The 19,720-nt window shown below is 52.1% G+C and overlaps 1 protein-coding gene across 5 annotated transcripts in view; it reads left to right on the top strand.

Moving 5' to 3' along the window:
- Window positions 1-19,720, top strand: part of CDH23 (cadherin related 23) — a 401,997-nt gene that overhangs the window by 159,597 nt on the left and 222,680 nt on the right. For all 5 annotated transcript variants that reach the window (XM_037804411.1, XM_037804406.1, XM_037804407.1 and 2 more), the window contains exons 8-9: window positions 649-777; window positions 8,660-8,738. In XM_037804411.1, the coding sequence (XP_037660339.1) occupies window positions 649-777; window positions 8,660-8,738 (208 nt within the window). The remainder of the gene's footprint in view (window positions 1-648; window positions 778-8,659; window positions 8,739-19,720) is intronic.

The raw sequence follows: 19,720 nt of genomic DNA on the forward strand, positions 1-19,720 counted from the left end.
TACACCTGCCCCCCTCCCCAAAATGTCATAGGCCTTGGAGCGCCCCCTGGTGGTTTGGCCAGAAGAGTTGCTTGGCCAGTAAATGCAGAGCCCAGAGCTGGGGCTCTCTCTGCTGCCAAAAGTCCTTTCTTCAGAGGAGTCCCCGATGCAGACATTCCTCTGCAGCCCTGGAATGAGGGAGGCAGAAAGTGGGCACAAAGTGAAGCAGTGGGCCCCCCCCGGCTGATCACAGGAAGGGAGCTAAGGACAGTACCATCTCTTCACCCCAAACCAATCATCCCACCCACTGGATACCCCAGTGGGTCAGGGCTAGGCAGGGGACCCGAGCTCTGGCTCTAGCCCAGCCCTGCTTCGTGACATTGGTTAAGTCACCTTCCTCTGGGTCTTGGGGGCCCTGTGTGCGTTTTCCTCTACAGGTCAGAGATCACTGTGGGTTCTTGAGTACTTGAGCTTCTGTGGACTCATGCCTTTCCCCGTGGGAGTGCATGAGCACATGTGTACATGTGTGCACACATGTGTGAGGGGTACATGTTCGGCGTGTACATGCCACACATGTTGGTATGTATGTGTGTGCGTGTGTGAACAGGTGTGTATGCGCTTGTCCACAAGATCACTTAATCTAAGACCATGTACCCTCTGTTCTCTAAGGATCAAGACAAGAACAGGCCTCTGTCCACACTGGCCAACTTGGCCATCATCATCACAGATGTCCAGGACATGGACCCCATCTTCATCAACCTGCCTTACAGCACCAACATCTACGAGCATTCTCCTCCGGTAAGACCCTCTGCAGCCCTTGAAGGACTTCCTGCTGAGCTTCTGTTAGGGATGGGGGCCCTCTTTGGTGCAACATGCGCCTCTTCAGCATTTCCTACACTCCCCCCCAGTCCTATGCATGGCAGCTATGGGTCTCCTAGCACAGTGAAATCTTCAGACCCCTCTTCACATCACACCCATCCCATTACTCTCTCAATGTCATCCTCAGAGGGCTCTGAGTGACAAAGAACAACGACTTACTCAGTGCAGGTGAAGAGGAGTGGTTTCCTAAGATTTAGGTGGAGTGATGAGGACACCTGTGGAAAACCCAGCCTGGGCTGGAGAGTGGATTTGGACTCAGAGTCAACAAAACATCAGTGTGGCTTAGCCATGTCCCCCAATGGTCAATCTGGCTCTCTCAGACAACCAAGAATGCTCTTTTGCCCCAGGTTCTACTCACCAATGTGGCAGCAGCTTGCACTCCCCTCCCCAGACCCTCCCAGACCTGGCTCTGCCCCTAGAGCTCATAGCTCCAACTGCTCCTCCTAGCTGCTCAGTCTTTGGGTTTCTAAATTCTAGATTTTCAGGAGAGGCAAGTTGATTGACTGTGCTCATGATTTTGTGGCATGTCACCAGCCAGCTTGTAGATTGACTGTCCACCCCAGGTCCAATCAACTGTGACTAGGAGGTTTTAGAGAACAAAATATGGCCGTTGCCCACTCAGCAGTGCCTTTGGAAGAGGGGGGTGCTCAGCTGAGAACCAGGCGGGTATTGAGAGGCCTCTCTTGTCTGGCAGCCTTCAGTGCTTTTGTGCAAATTGGAAAAGAAAAAATTAAAAAAAAAAACCAGCACCCTCTCTGGGCAGATAAATTGGACATGCAGCTTGGGGAGCAGATTTGGTGGAAAGAAAAATGCACCCCTTCTTTCAAGGGAACTAGCTTACAGGAAGGTCATACAGCTTCGAGAGCAAAGTGGGGCACCCACCTGAGGCTCAGGGCACCCCCTGCACGTTTGCACGGGCTCACAGAATTGAGCATAAGCAAGAGGTGGGTGTCCCTTGGCCAGGGTGCAGACCATGCTCCCAAGCCACCACATGTCAGGGAAGCCTGACCCCAAGATGGAGACTGGTCTGTCCTCACCACTGGCATCCTTGATTTGGCAACTTTGAAACACGTTGCTTCGGTCTCCAGGTGTATTTGTGTTGGGGCAGCAGGGTGGGGGTGGGGGCATAGTATTTGACCAATTCTTTCTTGGGACAAGTGTAGACTGGAGGATCTAAGAAGCAAAATGTTTCTAGTCTCTTACTGCAGGTATTTGAAGTTGTTTTGAGTCCAAAAGGGGAAATCCCAATGCCCCTGCCCCACTTCTCCCTTTTGCCTATCTGTGAACTGCAGGAAATTCAGCTTTGGGGACTGAAGACTGTCCCTGCTCTGCCCAGCCCCCAAAACCTCTCTCCCCATACCTGCCCCTCTCCCCATCTCCTTTGCCAGGCCTACATCTTTTCAGCGGTCAGGTCCCACCTTACATGCTGTTTTCTCTGGGAGAACTTCCCTGCACTTTCAAATGAAATGGGGCCCCCATAACTCTCCTCCTTGGTGCTCAGTGCTCTCGAGACAACTTGCTCAACCTCTGCTTCCCTGCTGGACTGGAGGCTTAAACTGGCAGGGATGGGGTCTGCTCATGGGCACAACACATAGTGGGTGCTTGAGAAGTTTTGATGGAATGAATGAATGAATGAATGAATGAGCAAGCAAAGCCCTGGCCAGACCGGCCCTCTCCTCATCCTCCCCTCCTCATCACCTCTCATCCCTGCTCTTGTCACCCATCCAAAGTCCCCCCACTCTTAGTTCCTAGCTCACTCGCCACCTTTCTTAGAATGTTTTTTCTGGCTTCATCCCAGCAGCCTGCAGAGGTAGCCACACGACCCGCTTCTTCACTGGGGAAATGAGGATAATAAGGCCTGGACAGTGCCTTTCTCACCTGACTGGTGATAGCATGCATGAGCATAAAACACCCAGCAAGTGCTGGCAATTAGCAGGCTTTAAAGAACAGTGGTGAGTGAGTGAGTAGTGGGTCAGTCAGTTATATTAGTTATAGGTAGCAGGATTTGTATTGGGGATTCCAGCTTCAGAGTCACAAAAGCCGATGAGGTGGTCTGAGTGTCCTCTGAGGCCCTGCAGTTTGTCTTTTTCTAGCAACCCTACGTTAGCAAAATAATATGAAATCAAACTATCTTGTGTTTCCATTTCAGATCTGCAGATTTCTTAGTTTGTCCATTCATTCATTTCTACATTTCGTTCTTTTTACTAATCTATCAGCTGTTTATTAAGATGCTTATTAAGGATCCCAGGGGCTCCTAGGATGGTGGAAAGCCCCACGTCCTGAGAAGCCCCTCAGTCCCAGCAAACCGAAATGGTTATTCACCTGCTCTCTTTACGCTCTGTCTGTATCCTTGATCCTCTGCTTTTCTTAGTGTCTGATAATGATCCTCAGAACTCTCTTGGCCCCGGGGACCTTGGAGTCTCTTTGCCTTTGCCCCAACGAGAGCACGAAGGCCCGTGCTTGGGAGCCACCAGAACCCCTGTTCTGGGAGGGGCAGGTCTGAGCCCCCCAGCTTGGGTCATGGCTGGGCTGGGGGGAGCCAGACAAGGGAGTAAGTTGAGGGGTTCAGCTTCTCATGGACCCCAGCACCCACAGAATCATTCTCAATGTCTGCACATCCTTCTCTTTCCTCCCTGTCTCCACGCTTAAAAAGAGTCCTCAAGTTTCCCCTTTCCCCCACAGCTTTCCCCCTACAGACTGGCTCCCGTACACTCCAAGCCTGATTTTTCAAGGCTTCTAATCGTTTTCCCTGCCAGGTGTGGAACCCTGATTTAGGGCAGTAATTCCCAGGCCAGGCCAGTACTCGTGAGCAGCAGCCTGAGGACCCAGACATCCCCATTCTGACTGAGCCTTTGCTGCCCAGAGCCTCCACTCGGACCCTTCCCCTCTCCCCCATCCCCTCTTTATCTGCAGCTCCCAGAATGTATGCCTCTCTCTATCAGTGTATCAGGCCAGAATGCCTTCATCTCAAGTGTATACATTACCTAATAAAATCCTTCTTATTTGGGATTATTGCATCAAATTTTAATTTCCTCACTCGAGCAGCAGCATGTCAGCCTGCCCGTCAGTGAAGGACCGATAGAAGGCGAAAAGAGTGGATAAACTGCACAAATTACTGCCCGCCGATGCCTATCAGCCCTTTGACTGGAATTGACTGGAATTAAGAACTGAGAAATAGGATTTTCTGCCTCTGAATCTGCTGTGGCAGCTCTAGTCGGAAGTCCCCTGCAGCCCCCGCTGGCCTCCCCCTCTCCCGGGGCGCCTCCCACTCCCGCAGCAAACTGCAGGTTCACTTTTCAAGTCCTTAATCCTGCCATGGAAATGGTGGGGGGCGGAGGTCCCAGCCGAGCTGGCCGGGAAGGAGACGGCTGTGCCCCAGACACCAGGAAGCTCAGCTGGGCTCCCATTTCAGCCACGCTCCTGGTTCCTGGCCAGGGCTCCTTTGGAAGGGCAGGCCACAGCAGGGAAGAGAGACGGTTCCTTATGGAGAAGTCCCCAGCTTCCCCCGCTGGGGCCCAAGCCTCATAGGCAGGGGCCGCCTTGCTCACCTCACTGTGGCTCTCATCGGCCCCTCGACTTGGCACACCCACTGGGCACCAAGCCCTGGGCCCTCTCACCTCTGCCTGAGGGCGGTGGGGCCTGCTCAGGCCCACCCCTGCACCCTCCATTCCCCAGTGACCCTCACCCAGCCTACTGTCAACACCCTCTGACCTTAAGCAAGTCCCTGAACCCTCTGAGCCTCAGTTTCCTCATATGTAACTGGGAGGGTAAGGTGAGAGAACCTATGTTGGCCTCCCAGTACAGTGCTTGGCACAGAGTAAATGCTCAATTAAAGTCAGTTCTCCCCGTGGGTTCTCAGCTGCCCTTATAATACACAGAGAACTCCTTACTTCCAGGGTGGGGTTATTGATCTTGGGTGTCAGGGCATCTGAATTAGCTGAAACCATTTGGAAAGCATCAAGCGTATGTGCATCACCTGGGAAGAGGTGCCTTAGCTTTCATTAGTTGCTCAGAGCAGCTTGAGGCCCCAATTAATAACAGTGACTTTTATAGTATTTCTTATGTACCAGGTGCTATTCTAAGTGCTTTATATGGATCACATCCTGAGGGGGGGGAACTGCTATTATACCAATTTTATAGATGGGGAAAACAAGGTAGCGAGAGGTTAAGGGACTAACCAAAAGGATTCAAACCCAGGCAGTCTGGCAACCGAGCCTTTAACCACCGTGCTGTGCCACCCCTTTCATCACTAGGGGTCAGGACCCTCTCCAGGAGGCCTCCTCCTCCTCCTCACAACGTGGATTCCACCTGAAGGGAAGAGGCCCCTCGGGCAGGTCAGGCCCATCTGTAGCCCTGGAGCTGAGCCGGGGGCCTGGCCATCTGCTCTCCAGGTCATGGCTGGAGCAGCCGCAGACAGAGTGCCCACAGCCGAGGTGATGGCTCCTGGTCGGCAGCAGCCACACTTCTCCATCCCCTTGTCTTTGGAAATAAGTTTCAGTATATTGAAAATATAATCTCTGAGACTCTGAAACAGGAGCCAAGCGTTCCCAAAGGCTCCCATTCCTCCCTGTTAATTCCTTCTCATAACATCCCCAGTCTTTTCCAGCTGTACTTGTATTAAAAGCTCAGGGTTTTATTAAAAATGGATTTGTTTAGCCAAAAAGAGATGAAAACCCAGTCTTTGTCAGGAGCCCATCAGAGCTCGCTTCATAGATGCTCAGGATGGCTCTTCTTGGGGAGCACGGGCCTCCTTGTCCTCTGGTCCTCCTGACGGGGCAGCTTCCTCTGAGTTCTGCCCTCCCAGGAGGACTCTGGGAAGCCGGGGGGCCTAGGGGCCCAAGGGTGAGATGCTTGCTGGGCTCTGAGGACTAAGGGTTCTTTGGCCACCAGGTTCCCTCTTTGCACAGGACCCTGCTGGCCCCTGGCCCCCTCTCCTGGGTCTCCCTGTCCTCGGCCCAGCCCACACTGTGGTAGAACACCTGGGGCCCTGCAGATGCGCCGTGGGGTTGGATGTTTAGTGGCTCCCTGGAGCGGTGCCCAAGCAGGCACTGGGCTTCATTAACCAGGGGCAGCCCGAGGATCCCCCTGCTGGGACACGTGTGGGACCCAGGCTGCATGGGTCCTTATTTCAGGGCACCGTTGCCATGTCCAGAGAACGCATCCTGGCAGCTGGAGCCTCAGGCCAGAGTCCTGCACCCTGTGGGACCTCCTCCTTGGGGCAGGGTTTGAGGAGTGACCTCAAGAGGGGCATCCCCTGCCCAGAGGGCCCCTTGTGGGGTGATGTTTGTATAATGCACTTCAAGGCTAATGCAGTCCTTCCCAGATACCACCTGTGAACCCTGCGTCTGGGGCTGTTAACGGATGCTGTGTGTAAAGGGTCCGTCTTCAAATAGGAAAGTCTGGTTACAGAACAGAAAGAACAAAGTTCAGAGGTTTCTGTACTACTTTACTGCTTGGAGCCTTACTCCACTAAAGCACTTTGGGAATCTCCAAGGGAGAGATGGGATATATGGATTTTCCCCAAGTTATACATAAGTTAAGGCTTGGAATTGTGCCTGACACATAGCAACTGCTTTACTAATTGGCAGTTTCCTTATTATAACAGCACCTTTTACAGAGGCAGTGTCGCCTGGCAGCCTAGAGCACTGAATTTACATCCTGGCTTCACTGTTGACTCCTTGCTGTGAGATCTTGGAAAAGTTACTTAACTTATGTGCCTCAGTTTCCTTGTCTGCACATGGAGATGAGGCTGGGGCTTATCTCATGGGTTGCTGTGTGTTGGATGAGATGATACAGCTCAAGGGTTTGCAGCAGTGCGAGGCGCTGGGTGAGTGGTCTGGAAAGGAGGATGGCTGCTGCTGCTGGAATTTTCCATGTGACCAAGTCCATCAGAACCCACTTTGGAAGATACTAGTTTACTCGTGTCTTTCTCTGACTTGTAACAGTCTGTTTTCCCAGGGGATCCAACCAGAGCTCCTGTCCCCCAGGCGAAGGGGTCAAAAGAGGGGACTGGACGTGGTTCAGTAAGTGGAAGGTCTTTCTGCATGGCCTTGGCCTCTGGGCTGTGTCCATCTCTCTGCAGGAGACATTTTTCCCAAACCACCCTCACCCTCCCTTAGCCAAATCTGGAGGTCCTCTGGTTTGCTACCCCCCTGGGCCCAGGAGAGGATGGAGCAACATCTGTGAAGGGCAGGAGCACTGCCTGGAAAAGTAGGGGTCGTGGGCACCCCTCATGTGCCCTGGAAGTGAAATCAGGAGGAGTCGGAGGGAAGGCATCTGGCCCCCCATGCCGGGCCCCACCTCCCAGGACACATGAGGGCCTGGGTGTCTAGGAACAAGCTTCTCGTAGCGGGAAAAGGCCTTCAGCTGGGGAGAGGGGTGCAGCCTGCAGGCTGAGCCCTGGGTGGGGGCTATGGCACAGGTTTTAGCCTCCGGCTGATAAATGGCAAATGGGCAAGCAGCAGTCAAGGCCATAAGAGCGCTTCATTAGATATGTGAGTACTGAGGTTGACAGTTCCCTAAGGACTGGGGGCAGCGCCTGTCCTGCTCTCCCTCACCAGGGAGACCTGCAGCCTGGGGCTGGGACCTCAGGCGGGCCCAGGTGGGCAGGTGTCACAGTAACTGACAGCTGGCATGGACAGCGGTGCAGTAGGGCCCAGGGAACAAGGCGAAGGTTGCCCTGGGCTAGGGGTGACCCAGCAAGTGGTGGTGGAGCTGGTGATGTTCAGGTCCTCTCATTCATTTGTTCCTTCCTTCCTTCATTCATTCTTTCAATTGACATTTGAATGTACCTGTTATATGCCAGGATCTCTTCCTAGGAGAATCTTTTATGCATCCAAACCTTTGCCTGTACTGTATCCTCTGCGTGGGGCACCTTCCTTTTCATTTTCTCTCCCTGGCAAACTCCTCTACATCCTTCATGATCCATCCTAAATGTCAGCATTGGTACAACCCTTAGCCATTTCCTCCAGGTGGACTGCTGTATGTTTTGTACATTTCTCCATCTGAACACCCCCATCTGTGTCTATCAGCTGTCCGTGTGTGTCTTTGACCCCTCCCCTCAGACTGCGTGCTCCCTAAGAGCAAGGGTCCCTGACTTTCCATCCTGAGAGCCCAAGCACCTGGCCCCTTGTCACCAGTGCTGCTGGGAGAATGGGTGAGGTATGGGCAGAGTCATTTGGGACAGGAACTGCCAGATGCCGTGCTGAAGGGGACATGGCTTGTTGGGCCATGGTGGCCTTCAGGGTTGCTGTGGTCATGCCTAGAGATACTTGCTTTCAGGATTTATAACATTTTCATCCATAGAGTAATTGATCCATGATATTCTCCTTTACTCAGTCCCCAGGGAAAACAATGTGCCTCGAGTGGAGTCTCACCCTTGAGGGCTCAGGGTTTTAGGTATTATTTGTATTAAGATGGAGCCAAATGAGACCAGAGAGATGCAACAACTTTCCTGAGGCCACGTGGCAATTTGATGGGAGGTCAATTCTCCTCCATCAGCTCTTCTTCCTTGGGTGGTTTGTCTGAATAAAGGAAGATGGGAGGGAAAGGGGGGATGATAGCATCGGCAAGGCTGGGCCTCTCCAAAGGACACTAGGACATTTACCTGGGAGCTTCCGTATGTGCCCCCAGGATGATAGGGACATTTCAGGCTGAGCACTTGACTCCTGCTTCCAGGACTGACCTTGCAGCCGGGAGACCTCCTGGGGTCGGAAGCTGAGGGTGCCAGGACAGCTACGAAGAAAGGCAGCAGCCTGGGGGCTGGGCAGCCAAACTGAAGTCCCTCCTCTCTCCCACCCAGGGCACGACAGTGCGTGTTATCACTGCCATCGACCAGGATAAAGGACGTCCCCGGGGGATTGGCTACACCATCGTCTCAGGTAAGGCCTGGGCTGTCCCTGCAGCTCCACCAAAAGAAGAGCCACTGGAGGGGTGTCAGCGGCTGGGGAAAGGTCCAAAGAGGCCTAGAGGGCCTGTGTCCTGGATCAGTCCTGGCCAGGGAACCCAGGAAGGGGCCTGCCTGAATGAAGGAGGGAGGGAAGAGGAGCTTGAGAGGCCAACGGAGGTGACGATGTCTGGGGGCTGCTTGCGTGGCGTTGGGGCCAGGGGCGTGTGCCATGGTCCAAGGTCTGAGGCAGCCACACACTTTAGGCCTGGGATGGTGCTGACTCCCATCTTACCTCCTTGGTATCTTTTTGTTTTTCTCTTCTTATTTGATGAAAAGGCAGTTTTTGCATCACTTTAGAACAACTAGAGCTGCAGCTTCAGAGGACTTTGTGTCCTTTTCCACCATTCTATCATATTTCCAGCCATTAGAAGTTCATTTCTTATATGGGATGCTGCAGGGGGAGGGACATAAGCCCTTTTTCCCCACCCAGGTCCCATGGTTGAACGGGATCATGAGTGACTGCAGAGATGGTTCTGAGTGTGGAATTCTGGACCCCACCCCCTCACCCAGAGATTGACAAATGGCAGCTCTGTTTGGCTGTCCTGGGCTGGGTGGTTTGGGAGCAAGGGAGCTGGGGGAAAGCCAAGAGCGAGGCTACTCACCCCCCCAAACTGGCTCTGTCTACCCCCACCCCATACACGCACCCCCGTGTGGCCCCCCTGCTCACCCCACTGGCCGTGAAGGGTTGGCCTGGGGCATGTTTTGGAAAACCAGACTGATGGCCAGGATGCCAGTCCATTCAGCCATCCCTACCACTCCCTGAGACCCCCAAGAGCAGGGAGGGGGCATTGTTGGGGCATATTCTACCCAAAGCTCAAAGGACAAGGAGGCAGAATGTTTCAGAACACAGAGGGCTGAGTCTCGGGAGCCAGATTGCCTGGAGCGGGTCACTTTGCCTCCCTGTGCCTCAGTTTTCTCATCTATAGAAGGGGAGCAACAAGAGTACCTACCTCGGAGTAGTTTAAGGATTGGATGACTTAATACATGTAAAGAGCTTAATTAATGTATGCAAAGTGCTTCTTACTACCAGCAGCTAATAATACCCTTGGGAAGCTGGGGGTTAGCTGAGGAGAACTCAGAAAATCAGGGGTATTATGGGCTCCCTGTGACCTGCAGCTTCTGACGTGACTGTTACTGTGTCTCTAGGCCCAGGGTACCCCAGGACCCAAAACAAATGCCACACCAGCAGGAGTGAGGATTTGAGGTTCTGCCACTCACCCCTATTCCCATTTCCCCATTCTGGTGCCCGGCACAGGGTAAACCACAATATGTACTGGTAGAATGAATGAATGAATGAATGAATGAATGAATGAAAACATTTCACCCCTGTGGGAGTGGGGTCTCAAATTCTGGTATGCCCAAGCATCTCCTGGGGCTTCTACCAAACATGCAGGGTCCTTGGCACCCACAGAGATTGTCCTCCCATGAGCGTGGGGTGAGGCCCAGGGATGGTCGTCCCTCACCAGCGCCCTAGGTGGTTCCGGTGCAGTGAAAACTGTTCCAGGACATCTAGAGCTGGGACAGGCTCACACAGGGCTCTCAGGGCAGGGAAACAGTCCTCGGAGGAAGAGCCATCTGCAAGAAGGCAGAGTCCCATTGAGAATTTGGGGGCCCTTTTGGGGTACACAGAGTGGGAGGGAAACCTACGATGATGCTGGTCTCCTTCAGAGTTTTGCAAATTGGTCAGCAAACAAGTGATTCCCGAGGTGTCAAGGAGCTTGTGCTGAAAATCCGAGGGAACACCAGGGAGCCCCAAGGGCGATGGAGTTGGGGGGTCTGGAGGCCCAAATAAGGCAGCAGCATGGAAGGGAATCCTGGATGAATGGAGAAGTGTCCCCTCATCTCTGCACTGCCTCTGTGCTGTTCCAGGCATGCCTCAGTCTGGATAGGGGCTGGGAGCAGGGAGCCAGGGACTGGCTGGAAGTGGTGCCCAGATGGGGACTCCTGCAGTGTCTCTGGGAGCCCATCCCCTCAGCACACTTGTCGATTCCAGATTCATGCTGGATGCTGGTCACCAGCCCTACACACTCAGGTCCTCTCCAGGCTTCAAGCATGGCTCCAGCCTGCTCCACCCCCTTTCCCCTCCCCTGGGAGCATGAAGCTAGAGGGCGAGCTGCTGAGCCCGGGGTGTCTGGAGCTTGGAGTCTGGAGCTACTGCCTGCAGCAGTGTCCTGTGGGACTTCCAGGGGCATAATCTCCTGGGCTAGGTTCCCAAGAACAAGCAAGAGGTTGAGAAGGGAGACCCAGGATGTGAGACCACAGGGAGGGGATGTGTGCAGAAGTGGGGCCGGGAGGCAGGAACTTCTGGAATGCCTGAAGCATTTAGCAGAGCTTAATAGGATTCCCCTTGCCAGCACAGATGTGCCCTGAAGGCTCTTAGAAAGGATGACAATGGATTTCCTCTCACATGCCAATGTTGATTGATTAGTAGCGGCTCCCTGAAAAGGATCATGAAGCCAAACAGGCTCTGTGTAAGGGAGTGTGGTATTCAACTGATAGAGTCTGCTGTGGGTGTGGAAAGGGAGAGTGCAGCACGTGTGGCAAATATTTGCTGTCCTTGGTAAGTCAGCACTTGCACTGCACTTAAAGGGCCATCCTAGATTTCTCTGTAACTGCCAGCTGCCACCCGTATCCCAAATCCCTGGCAGACACAAACAGCTTGAGGAAAGGACAGTTCTTCTCTTTCCCTTCCCCACCCATCCTGTGCACTGGCACACCCTACCCCCCAATCCCCAGCCACCTTCCTCCCTGGCCCTGGGCTGGCATGGTCTCCCCGTGAGCTAGCCTCAGCATGAGCCTAAAGCAGGCAGACGGGTAGGAGGGCAGAGTCCCCAGGGGAGCAGATGGGAAGACAGCAGTTTAGGATTTGGCTTTGTCTCCACTTCCTTCGGCCATTGTAGACACTGCTGAAAAGAGCATCATCTGCCAAGGGTCCAGTCTCACGTCCCTGTCCCTCCTGGTGCTTGGCTGGTGCCCACTGGCTTGAAGCAGACAGAAGGGATGGTCCATGACCCACCCTCACCCTCTGAGGCATCTTCACAGCTGACTGCCCCAAGCTGGCCCTGAGTACCCTGTGTGAGCCTGTTCCAGCTCTAGATGTCCTGGAACAGTTTTCACTGGAAAGAAAGAACTGAGGGCCTTAGGGGCACCTGGAGCCAGGTGAGAGTCCTGAGGGTCCCTTGTGTCACTGACCTGAGACTCTGGGTTCCTGGAGAGCCTTGGCTGGTTGTGGCTCTGCCTGTGAGTGGGTGAGACCTGCCTGTCCCACCTGGGTGGATACGGGCCTGAGCCCACACTGAGCCAGGGTGCACAGGGAGCCCACCCAGCTACCCTGTAGCATTGTCCCATCAAGTTGTCTATCAGTCCTGCAGCCAGGGGTATTTATGTCTGCCTATGAGTGCTTGCCCTATTAGTAACAGCCCCTCTGATTTGCCAAGAACAAGAGGCCTTCAGAGCTAAGTTATGCTCCATTGCCATCATTTTTTCCTTAGCCTCTCATGGCCAAACTGGCACGGTCTCATCTGCAACTTGAGACCATGCCTACTGCTGCCACACACCAGGGGCATCATTTTTTCCAGGGCCAAACCATAACAGGGCTCCAAAAGGCTCCTGTCCCAAACCTGACCCAGCCTAGAGTTAGATCAGACACCACCCTCTGGCTTTGTCCCTCTTCTGCCAGATGAGAGAGTCTTGCTTCGAGGCACATCTGCACCCACCCACCCAGAACGCTGGGCTTGGAGTCCAGGGTGGTAGGTTTGAGGCCGGCTCTGCCACCTGCCAGCAGGGTGTCTGAGCCAGGTGCTTAATCCCACTCCTTCCACAGTCCTCATCCATGCAGTGGGCTAATGGCCCATGGTGGGTAGGTGGTGCTGGAGGGACTGTAAAGGGCCATAAACGCAAAGGATTATTTGTTGTTGAGGGAAGATCGGGACCCAGGGCTCTTTGGACCTCTTTTCTTGTTTCATTTGTTTATTTGTTTATAGAGCCCTGGGTCCCGATAGTAGAGAGTGTCAGCTTTAGAGCCGCGCTCCACAATTTGGCCGCCCATGTGGCTGCTGAGCTCTTGGAATGTGGCTAGACCAGACTGAGACGCGCTGTCATGTCCAACACTCAGGGTTTCAAAGACTTAGCTTGGAAAAAAGACTGCAGAAGACCCCGTTAATAAAGTTTTATATTGATGATATGTTGAAGGGATAACTTTCACTTCTGTTAAATGCAGTGTATTAAGTTAATTTCACCTTGTATTAATGTGGCTACTAGAAAAATTTTTAAATCACATGTGTGGCCCACATTCTATTTCTGGGGTCAGCTCTGAGCTAGAGTTAGCTGCCTCAGCTCAGCTTCTACCATTGACCAGCTGGATAACCTTCTAAGCATCAGTTTTCCAGTCTGTGACGTGGAGATGATGACAGCGTGTGCTTTATAGGGACGTGCTCAGGACTGAACAAGCTAAGGCAGGTGAGAACTTAGAGGAGCGCCTGACTTTATAGTAAGTGCTCAACCACTCTGAACTCCTGGTACCCACCAGCAATTGATTGTCTTCTCTGGGCCCAGAACTGTGCTAGTGTCCTGAGAGATGGTGGTGGCTGAGACACTGTCTTGGTGCAGTTTGGTCAGGGCAACATCGGTAAACAGGCAACCTCATTCCCTGCTGGAATGCTATACAGAAGAATCATGGGGTAGGGGGTTCGTTGGTGACGTGGGGTGATGGCTACCTGGGTGTCTTAGTTTCTGGGACTGCCATAACAACGTACCACAATCCAGGTGCCTTAAAACAACAGGAACACGTTATCTCACAGTCCTGGAGGCTAGGAGTCCGAAATCCAGGTGTCAGCAGGGCCTCCTTCGCTCTGAAGCCTGTAGGGGAGAATCTTTCCTTGCCTCTACTGGCTCCTGGTGTTTGCCAACAATTCTTGCCGTTCCTTGGCTTGTCGATGCAGCACTTCAATCTCTACCTCATCTGTGTGTTGTCTCTTCTGCCCTTCTTCTAAGGGCCCCAGTCATATTGGATTTAGAGCCCACCCTACTCCAGTGTGGCCTTATCTTCACTAATTCATCTAATTTCTAAATAAGGTCTCATTCCAAAGGACTGGACTTAGGATTTCAACGTATCTTTTTTGGGGGACAGAAATCAACCTGTAAAACTGTGGGTCCATTGCACTGTTCTCTACCTTGAAGTGCAAAATAACCTGTCTGGGTGCAAAATAACTGGGGTGGGGAGGGGCACCTTTCCTAGCCACCAGAGAGGCTGGGAAGACTCAAAGAGGAGGGATCATCTCAACCACGAACTGAGTGATGGGAAGGAATTAGCCAGGAGAAGAGGTGGGAGAGTCTGTTCCAGGCAGAAGGAACAGCGTGTGCAAAGATATGGGAGTAAGAGAGTGTAACACGTTCAGGGAACTGCAATAATTCAGCATGGATGAGCCGAGAGCACGAGAGCGGACATGGGAAAAGATGAGGCCAGGCTGAGCCATGCAGGGTCTGGGGTGCCCAGCTAAGGAGTTTGCGTTATCCTGAGAGCAGCAGGGAGCCACAGAAGGATTCAGCAGGGGAGGGGCATGGTCAGTTGTGTGCTTTGAGAAGCTCACTGTGGTCAGAGTGGAGCAAATGGGTTGGGGGAGAGCCAGCAGGAGCAAGGAGGCCAGCAGGCGGACCACTGTCGTGTCCAGCTGAGAAACAAGGGCAGCCCCAACTGTCAGCCATGATTGGAGAGAGAGATGGACAGAGCCAAAGCAGGGCAAGGAGGCAGTGTTGACAAGAGGTGACTGATGGGACGAGCGGCATAGCGCAAGGGAGCAGCCCAGAACTGGCCCTTGGCCTCAGGTCCACCCTTGGAGGCCCCTTGGGCCAAAGAGATCAGTTAACTTCACAATACTACTTGTTCCAGAGAGGCTCTCTCTCTTACCAGCCAAGTGATCTTGAACAAGATACTTAAACTCTCAAAGCATCAGTTTCCCCATCTTTTGGTTCGGGAGATAAAAGTAGATGAAAACATTTCTATTAAGTGCCTGGCATTTGGTGAGTACCTACCATGGGCTGTGTGCCAGTTTGGATATATTATGTCCCCCCAGAAAAAGCTGTGTTCTTTAATGCCATCCTGGGATAGGTGGGTTTGGTGAACAAGCCCACGCTGGCACTTCCCACCTGCTCCCTGCATTACAGCCTCCATTTCAGCCCAGGCACCACTCCCCTGTCCTCTCTTGGGCTAAGAAGCTAAAGCTCTTCTACCTTCTGCCCCTTGCAGCGCAGAGCCTTTCCCCATCTAAGCTATGTGTCCCTTGGCCTTCTGTAGCTCTGGAACATCTCCCAGAGTGAGGGGAGAAGAACCCCCCTGTGCCGGTCTGAGTGTATTGTGTCCCCCAAATGCCATTATCTTTGTAGTCTTGTGTGGGGCAGAAGTTTTGGTGCTGGTTGGATTTGCTTGGAGTGTGCCCCACCCAGCTGTGGGAGATAATTTTGATGAGATGTTCCCATGGAGGTGTGGCCCCACCCATTCGGGGTGGGCCTTGATTGGTGGAGCTATATAAATGAGCTGACTCAAAGAGAGAAAAGAGAGTGCAGCTGGGAGTGATGTTTTGAAGAGAAGCAAGCTTGCTAGAAAGGAACGTCCTGGGAGAAAGCCATTTTGAGGCCGGAGCTTTGGAGCAGATGCCAGCTGCCTTCCTAGCTAACAGAGGTTTTCCGGAGGCCATTGCCCATTCTCCGGTGAGGGTACCCGAGTGCTGATGTGTTACCTTGGATGCTTTGTGGCCTTAAGACTGTAATTGTAAATAAACCCCCGTTTTATAAAAGCCTATCCATCTCTGGTGTTTTGCATTCTGCAGCATTAGCAAACTAGGACAGATTTTGGTACCAGGAGTGGGGTGCTTTTGCTGCTGAGTTTGCAAATACCAAACATGTTGGAATGGCTTTTTAAATGGATAAGGGGGAATTTCTGGAAGAGTTGTGAGGAGCTTAATAGAAAAGGCCAAAACAGCTTTAAAGAGACTGTTTGTGGAAATATGGACTCTAAAGATACTTCTGATGAGGACTTGAACAGAAATGATGAATGTGTTGTAAACTGGAAGAAAGGCGATCCTTGTTTTAAAGTGGCAGAGAATTTGGCAAAATTGAGTCCTGGTGTCAGATGGAAGGAAGAATTTGGAAGCAACAACTTGGAATACTTAGCTGAGGAGATCTCCAGACTACATGTGGAGGACGTATCCTGGTTTCTCCTTGTAGCTTATAGTAAAATGCGAGCAGAGAGAGATAAACTTAGAACTGAACTCTTGGGTTCAAAGAAACCAGAAGTTGATGGCTTGGAAAATTACGGGCTTCCAGTGGGTAGAATCCCAGAAGCTACAGCCCAACCTGAGGACAAGCCAAGATTGGATAAGGAGTTAAGCAGAAAGGATTTGTGGAAACTCCTATTGTCTGATGGCTTTGACCCCTGCATGCTTCATGCAAAGCCAACAGAATTTTTGCGAGATCTTTATAGACGGAGCCATTGCCGGTCTGCACTGGAGGAGACAGACAAGGAAAAAATTAAAGGAAAAATCTCTTCAAAGACAGAGCCATGGAGGTTGAGGTCTGGAGTCAAGAGGTTTGGGGCTGGGAGAGCGGAGCAGCCCACATGCATGGAAAGGGTGAGTTTGCCCTGGAGGTCGAGGGCGGGCTTTCCGCCTCGATGCTCTGGAAGAGTTTTGCCACCTCAGTCCCAAAGAGGGTGGAGCACATTTCCAGGGAATTGGGGAGAGCCTGGCTGCCACCACACTGTTCTGAAGGGGTTGAGCGTGTGACCCGGAGATGGAAGGGAATCCGGGAGCTGCCCCGATGTTTGAGGAGGGTGGGGCCGAGAAGGTGGTCTCCCCAATGTGTGGAAATGTTGGAGCACTCACCTAAGTGTTTGGAGAGGAACGGGCTGCCGAAAAGGCCCTTGGGAAGGGTTAGGCTCCCGCTCTCTCAAGCCCCAAGGATGCAACATTGTTCTGTAAATGACTCTTGGACTTTGAAATCTAATGGAGTTTGTCCTGCGGGTTTTAAGAACTGTTTTGCTCTTGTTAACCCTGTTTTCCTTACTGTTTCTCCTTATGGCAATGGGAATGTTTATCCTATGAATGTCCCTCCTTTGTATATTGGAAGCACGTAACTTGTTCTAAGTTCACAGATCCACAGCTAAAGAAAGATTGTGCCTTGGGACTGACCATGCCTAAATTGATTTTGATGGGATTTTGTGCTTAACTTTTGTTACTGAAATGATTTAAGTTTTTGTGGTATTGTGGAATGAATGTATTTTGTATTTGGAAAGATAATGCCATTTTGGGTTCCAGGGGGTGGAATGTGCCGGTTTGAGTGTATTGTGTCCCCCAAATGCCATTATCTTTGTAGTCTTGTGTGGGGCAGAAGTTTTGGTGCTGGTTGGATTTGCTTGGAGTGTGCCCCACCCAGCTGTGGGAGATAATTTTGATGAGATGTTCCCATGGAGGTGTGGCCCCACCCATTCGGGGTGGGCCTTGATTGGTGGAGCTATATAAATGAGCTGACTCAAAGAGAGAAAAGAGAGTGCAGCTGGGAGTGATGTTTTGAAGAGAAGCAAGCTTGCTAGAAAGGAACGTCCTGGGAGAAAGCCATTTTGAGGCCGGAGCTTTGGAGCAGATGCCAGCTGCCTTCCTAGCTAACAGAGGTTTTCCGGAGGCCATTGCCCATTCTCCGGTGAGGGTACCCGAGTGCTGATGTGTTACCTTGGATGCTTTGTGGCCTTAAGACTGTAATTGTAAATAAACCCCCGTTTTATAAAAGCCTATCCATCTCTGGTGTTTTGCATTCTGCAGCATTAGCAAACTAGGACACCCCCTTTACTGGGTGACTGCTGTATGCACTATGTGGACACAATTTACTTCTCCCAACAGTCTATGAGGGAGAGATCATTACTCCATGTTATGGACAGCAAAGCAAGGCTCAGAGAGGTTGCCTAAGGATCCCAGCTACCAAGTGGCAGAGCAAGGATTTGAACTCAGAGCCTTTCAGGCTCCAGGACACACCCAATTTCCATGAGTACAGTGGTTCTCAAAGGGTGATCTCCGGACCAACAACATCAGTGTTGCCTGGGAATTATTAGAAATGCCCATGTTTTGACCAGAGGCTACATGTACTGAATTGGAAACCCTGGATTTGGGCCCCAGGTGCTGCTGCTGCTGCTGACCTGGAGCCCACACTTTGAGAACCACTGGTCCGGGAGAGCCCTTTCATCAGAGGCGATTTTGCCCCCAAGTGGGAGAGAAATTGTTCTTGGGGAGGGGCAAAAAAAGCTTACTATTTTCATGTATAAAGCACAGATACACATTATATCTGTGATATGGACATTTCATGGCAGGAGGCAATTAGGAAAAAAAATGTCTAGAAAGGTTTCTTTTGGGGGAGGGGACAATGATGAAAAAATGGTTGGTCTAAAGAGTAGGTGAGAAGCTTCAGGGCCCAAGATCTTCCCACTCAGCCTGTATGTTAGTGAAGGACAGAGCCTTTGCTTGCCTGTCTCTGGATTTTACTTTCAATGCTACCAGATGAGGAGGTTCCTGTATTGAATGCTTTGGAGGGAAGTGCACACACACACGTGTGAGTGTGTGTGTAGAAGACAGAAAGAGAGAATAATCAGACACAGTCAGACTTGCGCAACCCCCTCCCCCCATATGCCAATAACTTAATCGGGCCCCAGCCATGGCTTGGTGGGGGGCAGTTATCACAAGAGACCATCATGCAAAGCACTTCAAAGCCTTGTGAATAAGCTGCTTGGCATTTTTCTTGCTCTGAGAAGTGGAACCTCAAGAAAAAATGGCACCGCTTGGAAATCTGAATCACACATCACCGGCCCTGACTGGGGTGGCTCAGCAGGTGTCTGAGAGCTCCAGTGACTTCAGGACATCTAGCCAGACATGGGGGAGATGGCCCACCTGGCCAGAGCCAAGAGGTGGTCAGGGAGGGAGGGCGTGCAGACCCGACAGGGGTGGTGGGTCCAGTTGGGGGAAGGCATTTAGCAGTGAGTTCCTGAGTGTGGTTGTCGGGAAGTAAACACAGGACTATCAGAAAATTCGCCTTGTGGGAGTTGTGAGGTCAGAACAGAGAGCACGGGAATGAGGAGATCTGCCAACAGGCTACCACGCCAAACCAGCCTCGTGGAGGGGAGGACCAGGGATGGTGATGTGGAGATGCACAGGAGGGAAGTCAGCACCTTCATACTCACACCAGAACTCCTCCGTCCCTCACCAAGACGTCAGTAGTCGGTCCCGGCACACTTTCCCTCTGAACCCGGATGTGACCCCCAAGCCTTTCTTGCCCAGCCCTCCGGCAGCTACCGGCAGTTGATGGGTGTGCTGTGCTGGTTTGGCCCATTGCAACCCATGACCCATGCCTCTCTCCTTTTGAAAATCTCTAGGGTCAGAGCCTCCGGAGGTTTTTTTGTTGTTGTTGTTTTTTCCTAATTACACAAATACATTGGCATATTACCCCCAGTTCTTTCCCACCACCATACCAAAACAACAATATATCACACGGGCACTGGCTTCCTTCTGATGTCAGCCTCAGGAAAGCCCTGCCCCTCCCCTTCCCCTTGATCTTTCCCCCTCTCTTTTCTGGGATGTGTCTTTAGGGGGTCTCTTCCTGCCAGCCAGCCTCTCTCCTGAAGCTTTTACGTGTTTATGTGCCCACCTTGGTGAAAACTAGAGTCTTCACTGCCATGCTTATGATTCCTGGTTCTCCCCTCTCCTTTATTGAAGCTCCTTCCACTCTTTGTCGGTGACAGTGCTCGCCCCTGGTTTTCTTTCCCATAAATACCATTGGTCAGTGGACTTTTAAGAGGTTTCACTGCAACTGGGTTAGGGACCCTCACCCTCTGCATGTCCTCTTTCCCACACCCTCTTCATGGGCTATAGTGTTCTGTGG

The sequence above is a fragment of the Choloepus didactylus genome, chromosome 15, assembly GCF_015220235.1.
Source record: "Choloepus didactylus isolate mChoDid1 chromosome 15, mChoDid1.pri, whole genome shotgun sequence".
NCBI classification, from domain to species: Eukaryota; Metazoa; Chordata; class Mammalia; order Pilosa; family Megalonychidae; genus Choloepus; species Choloepus didactylus.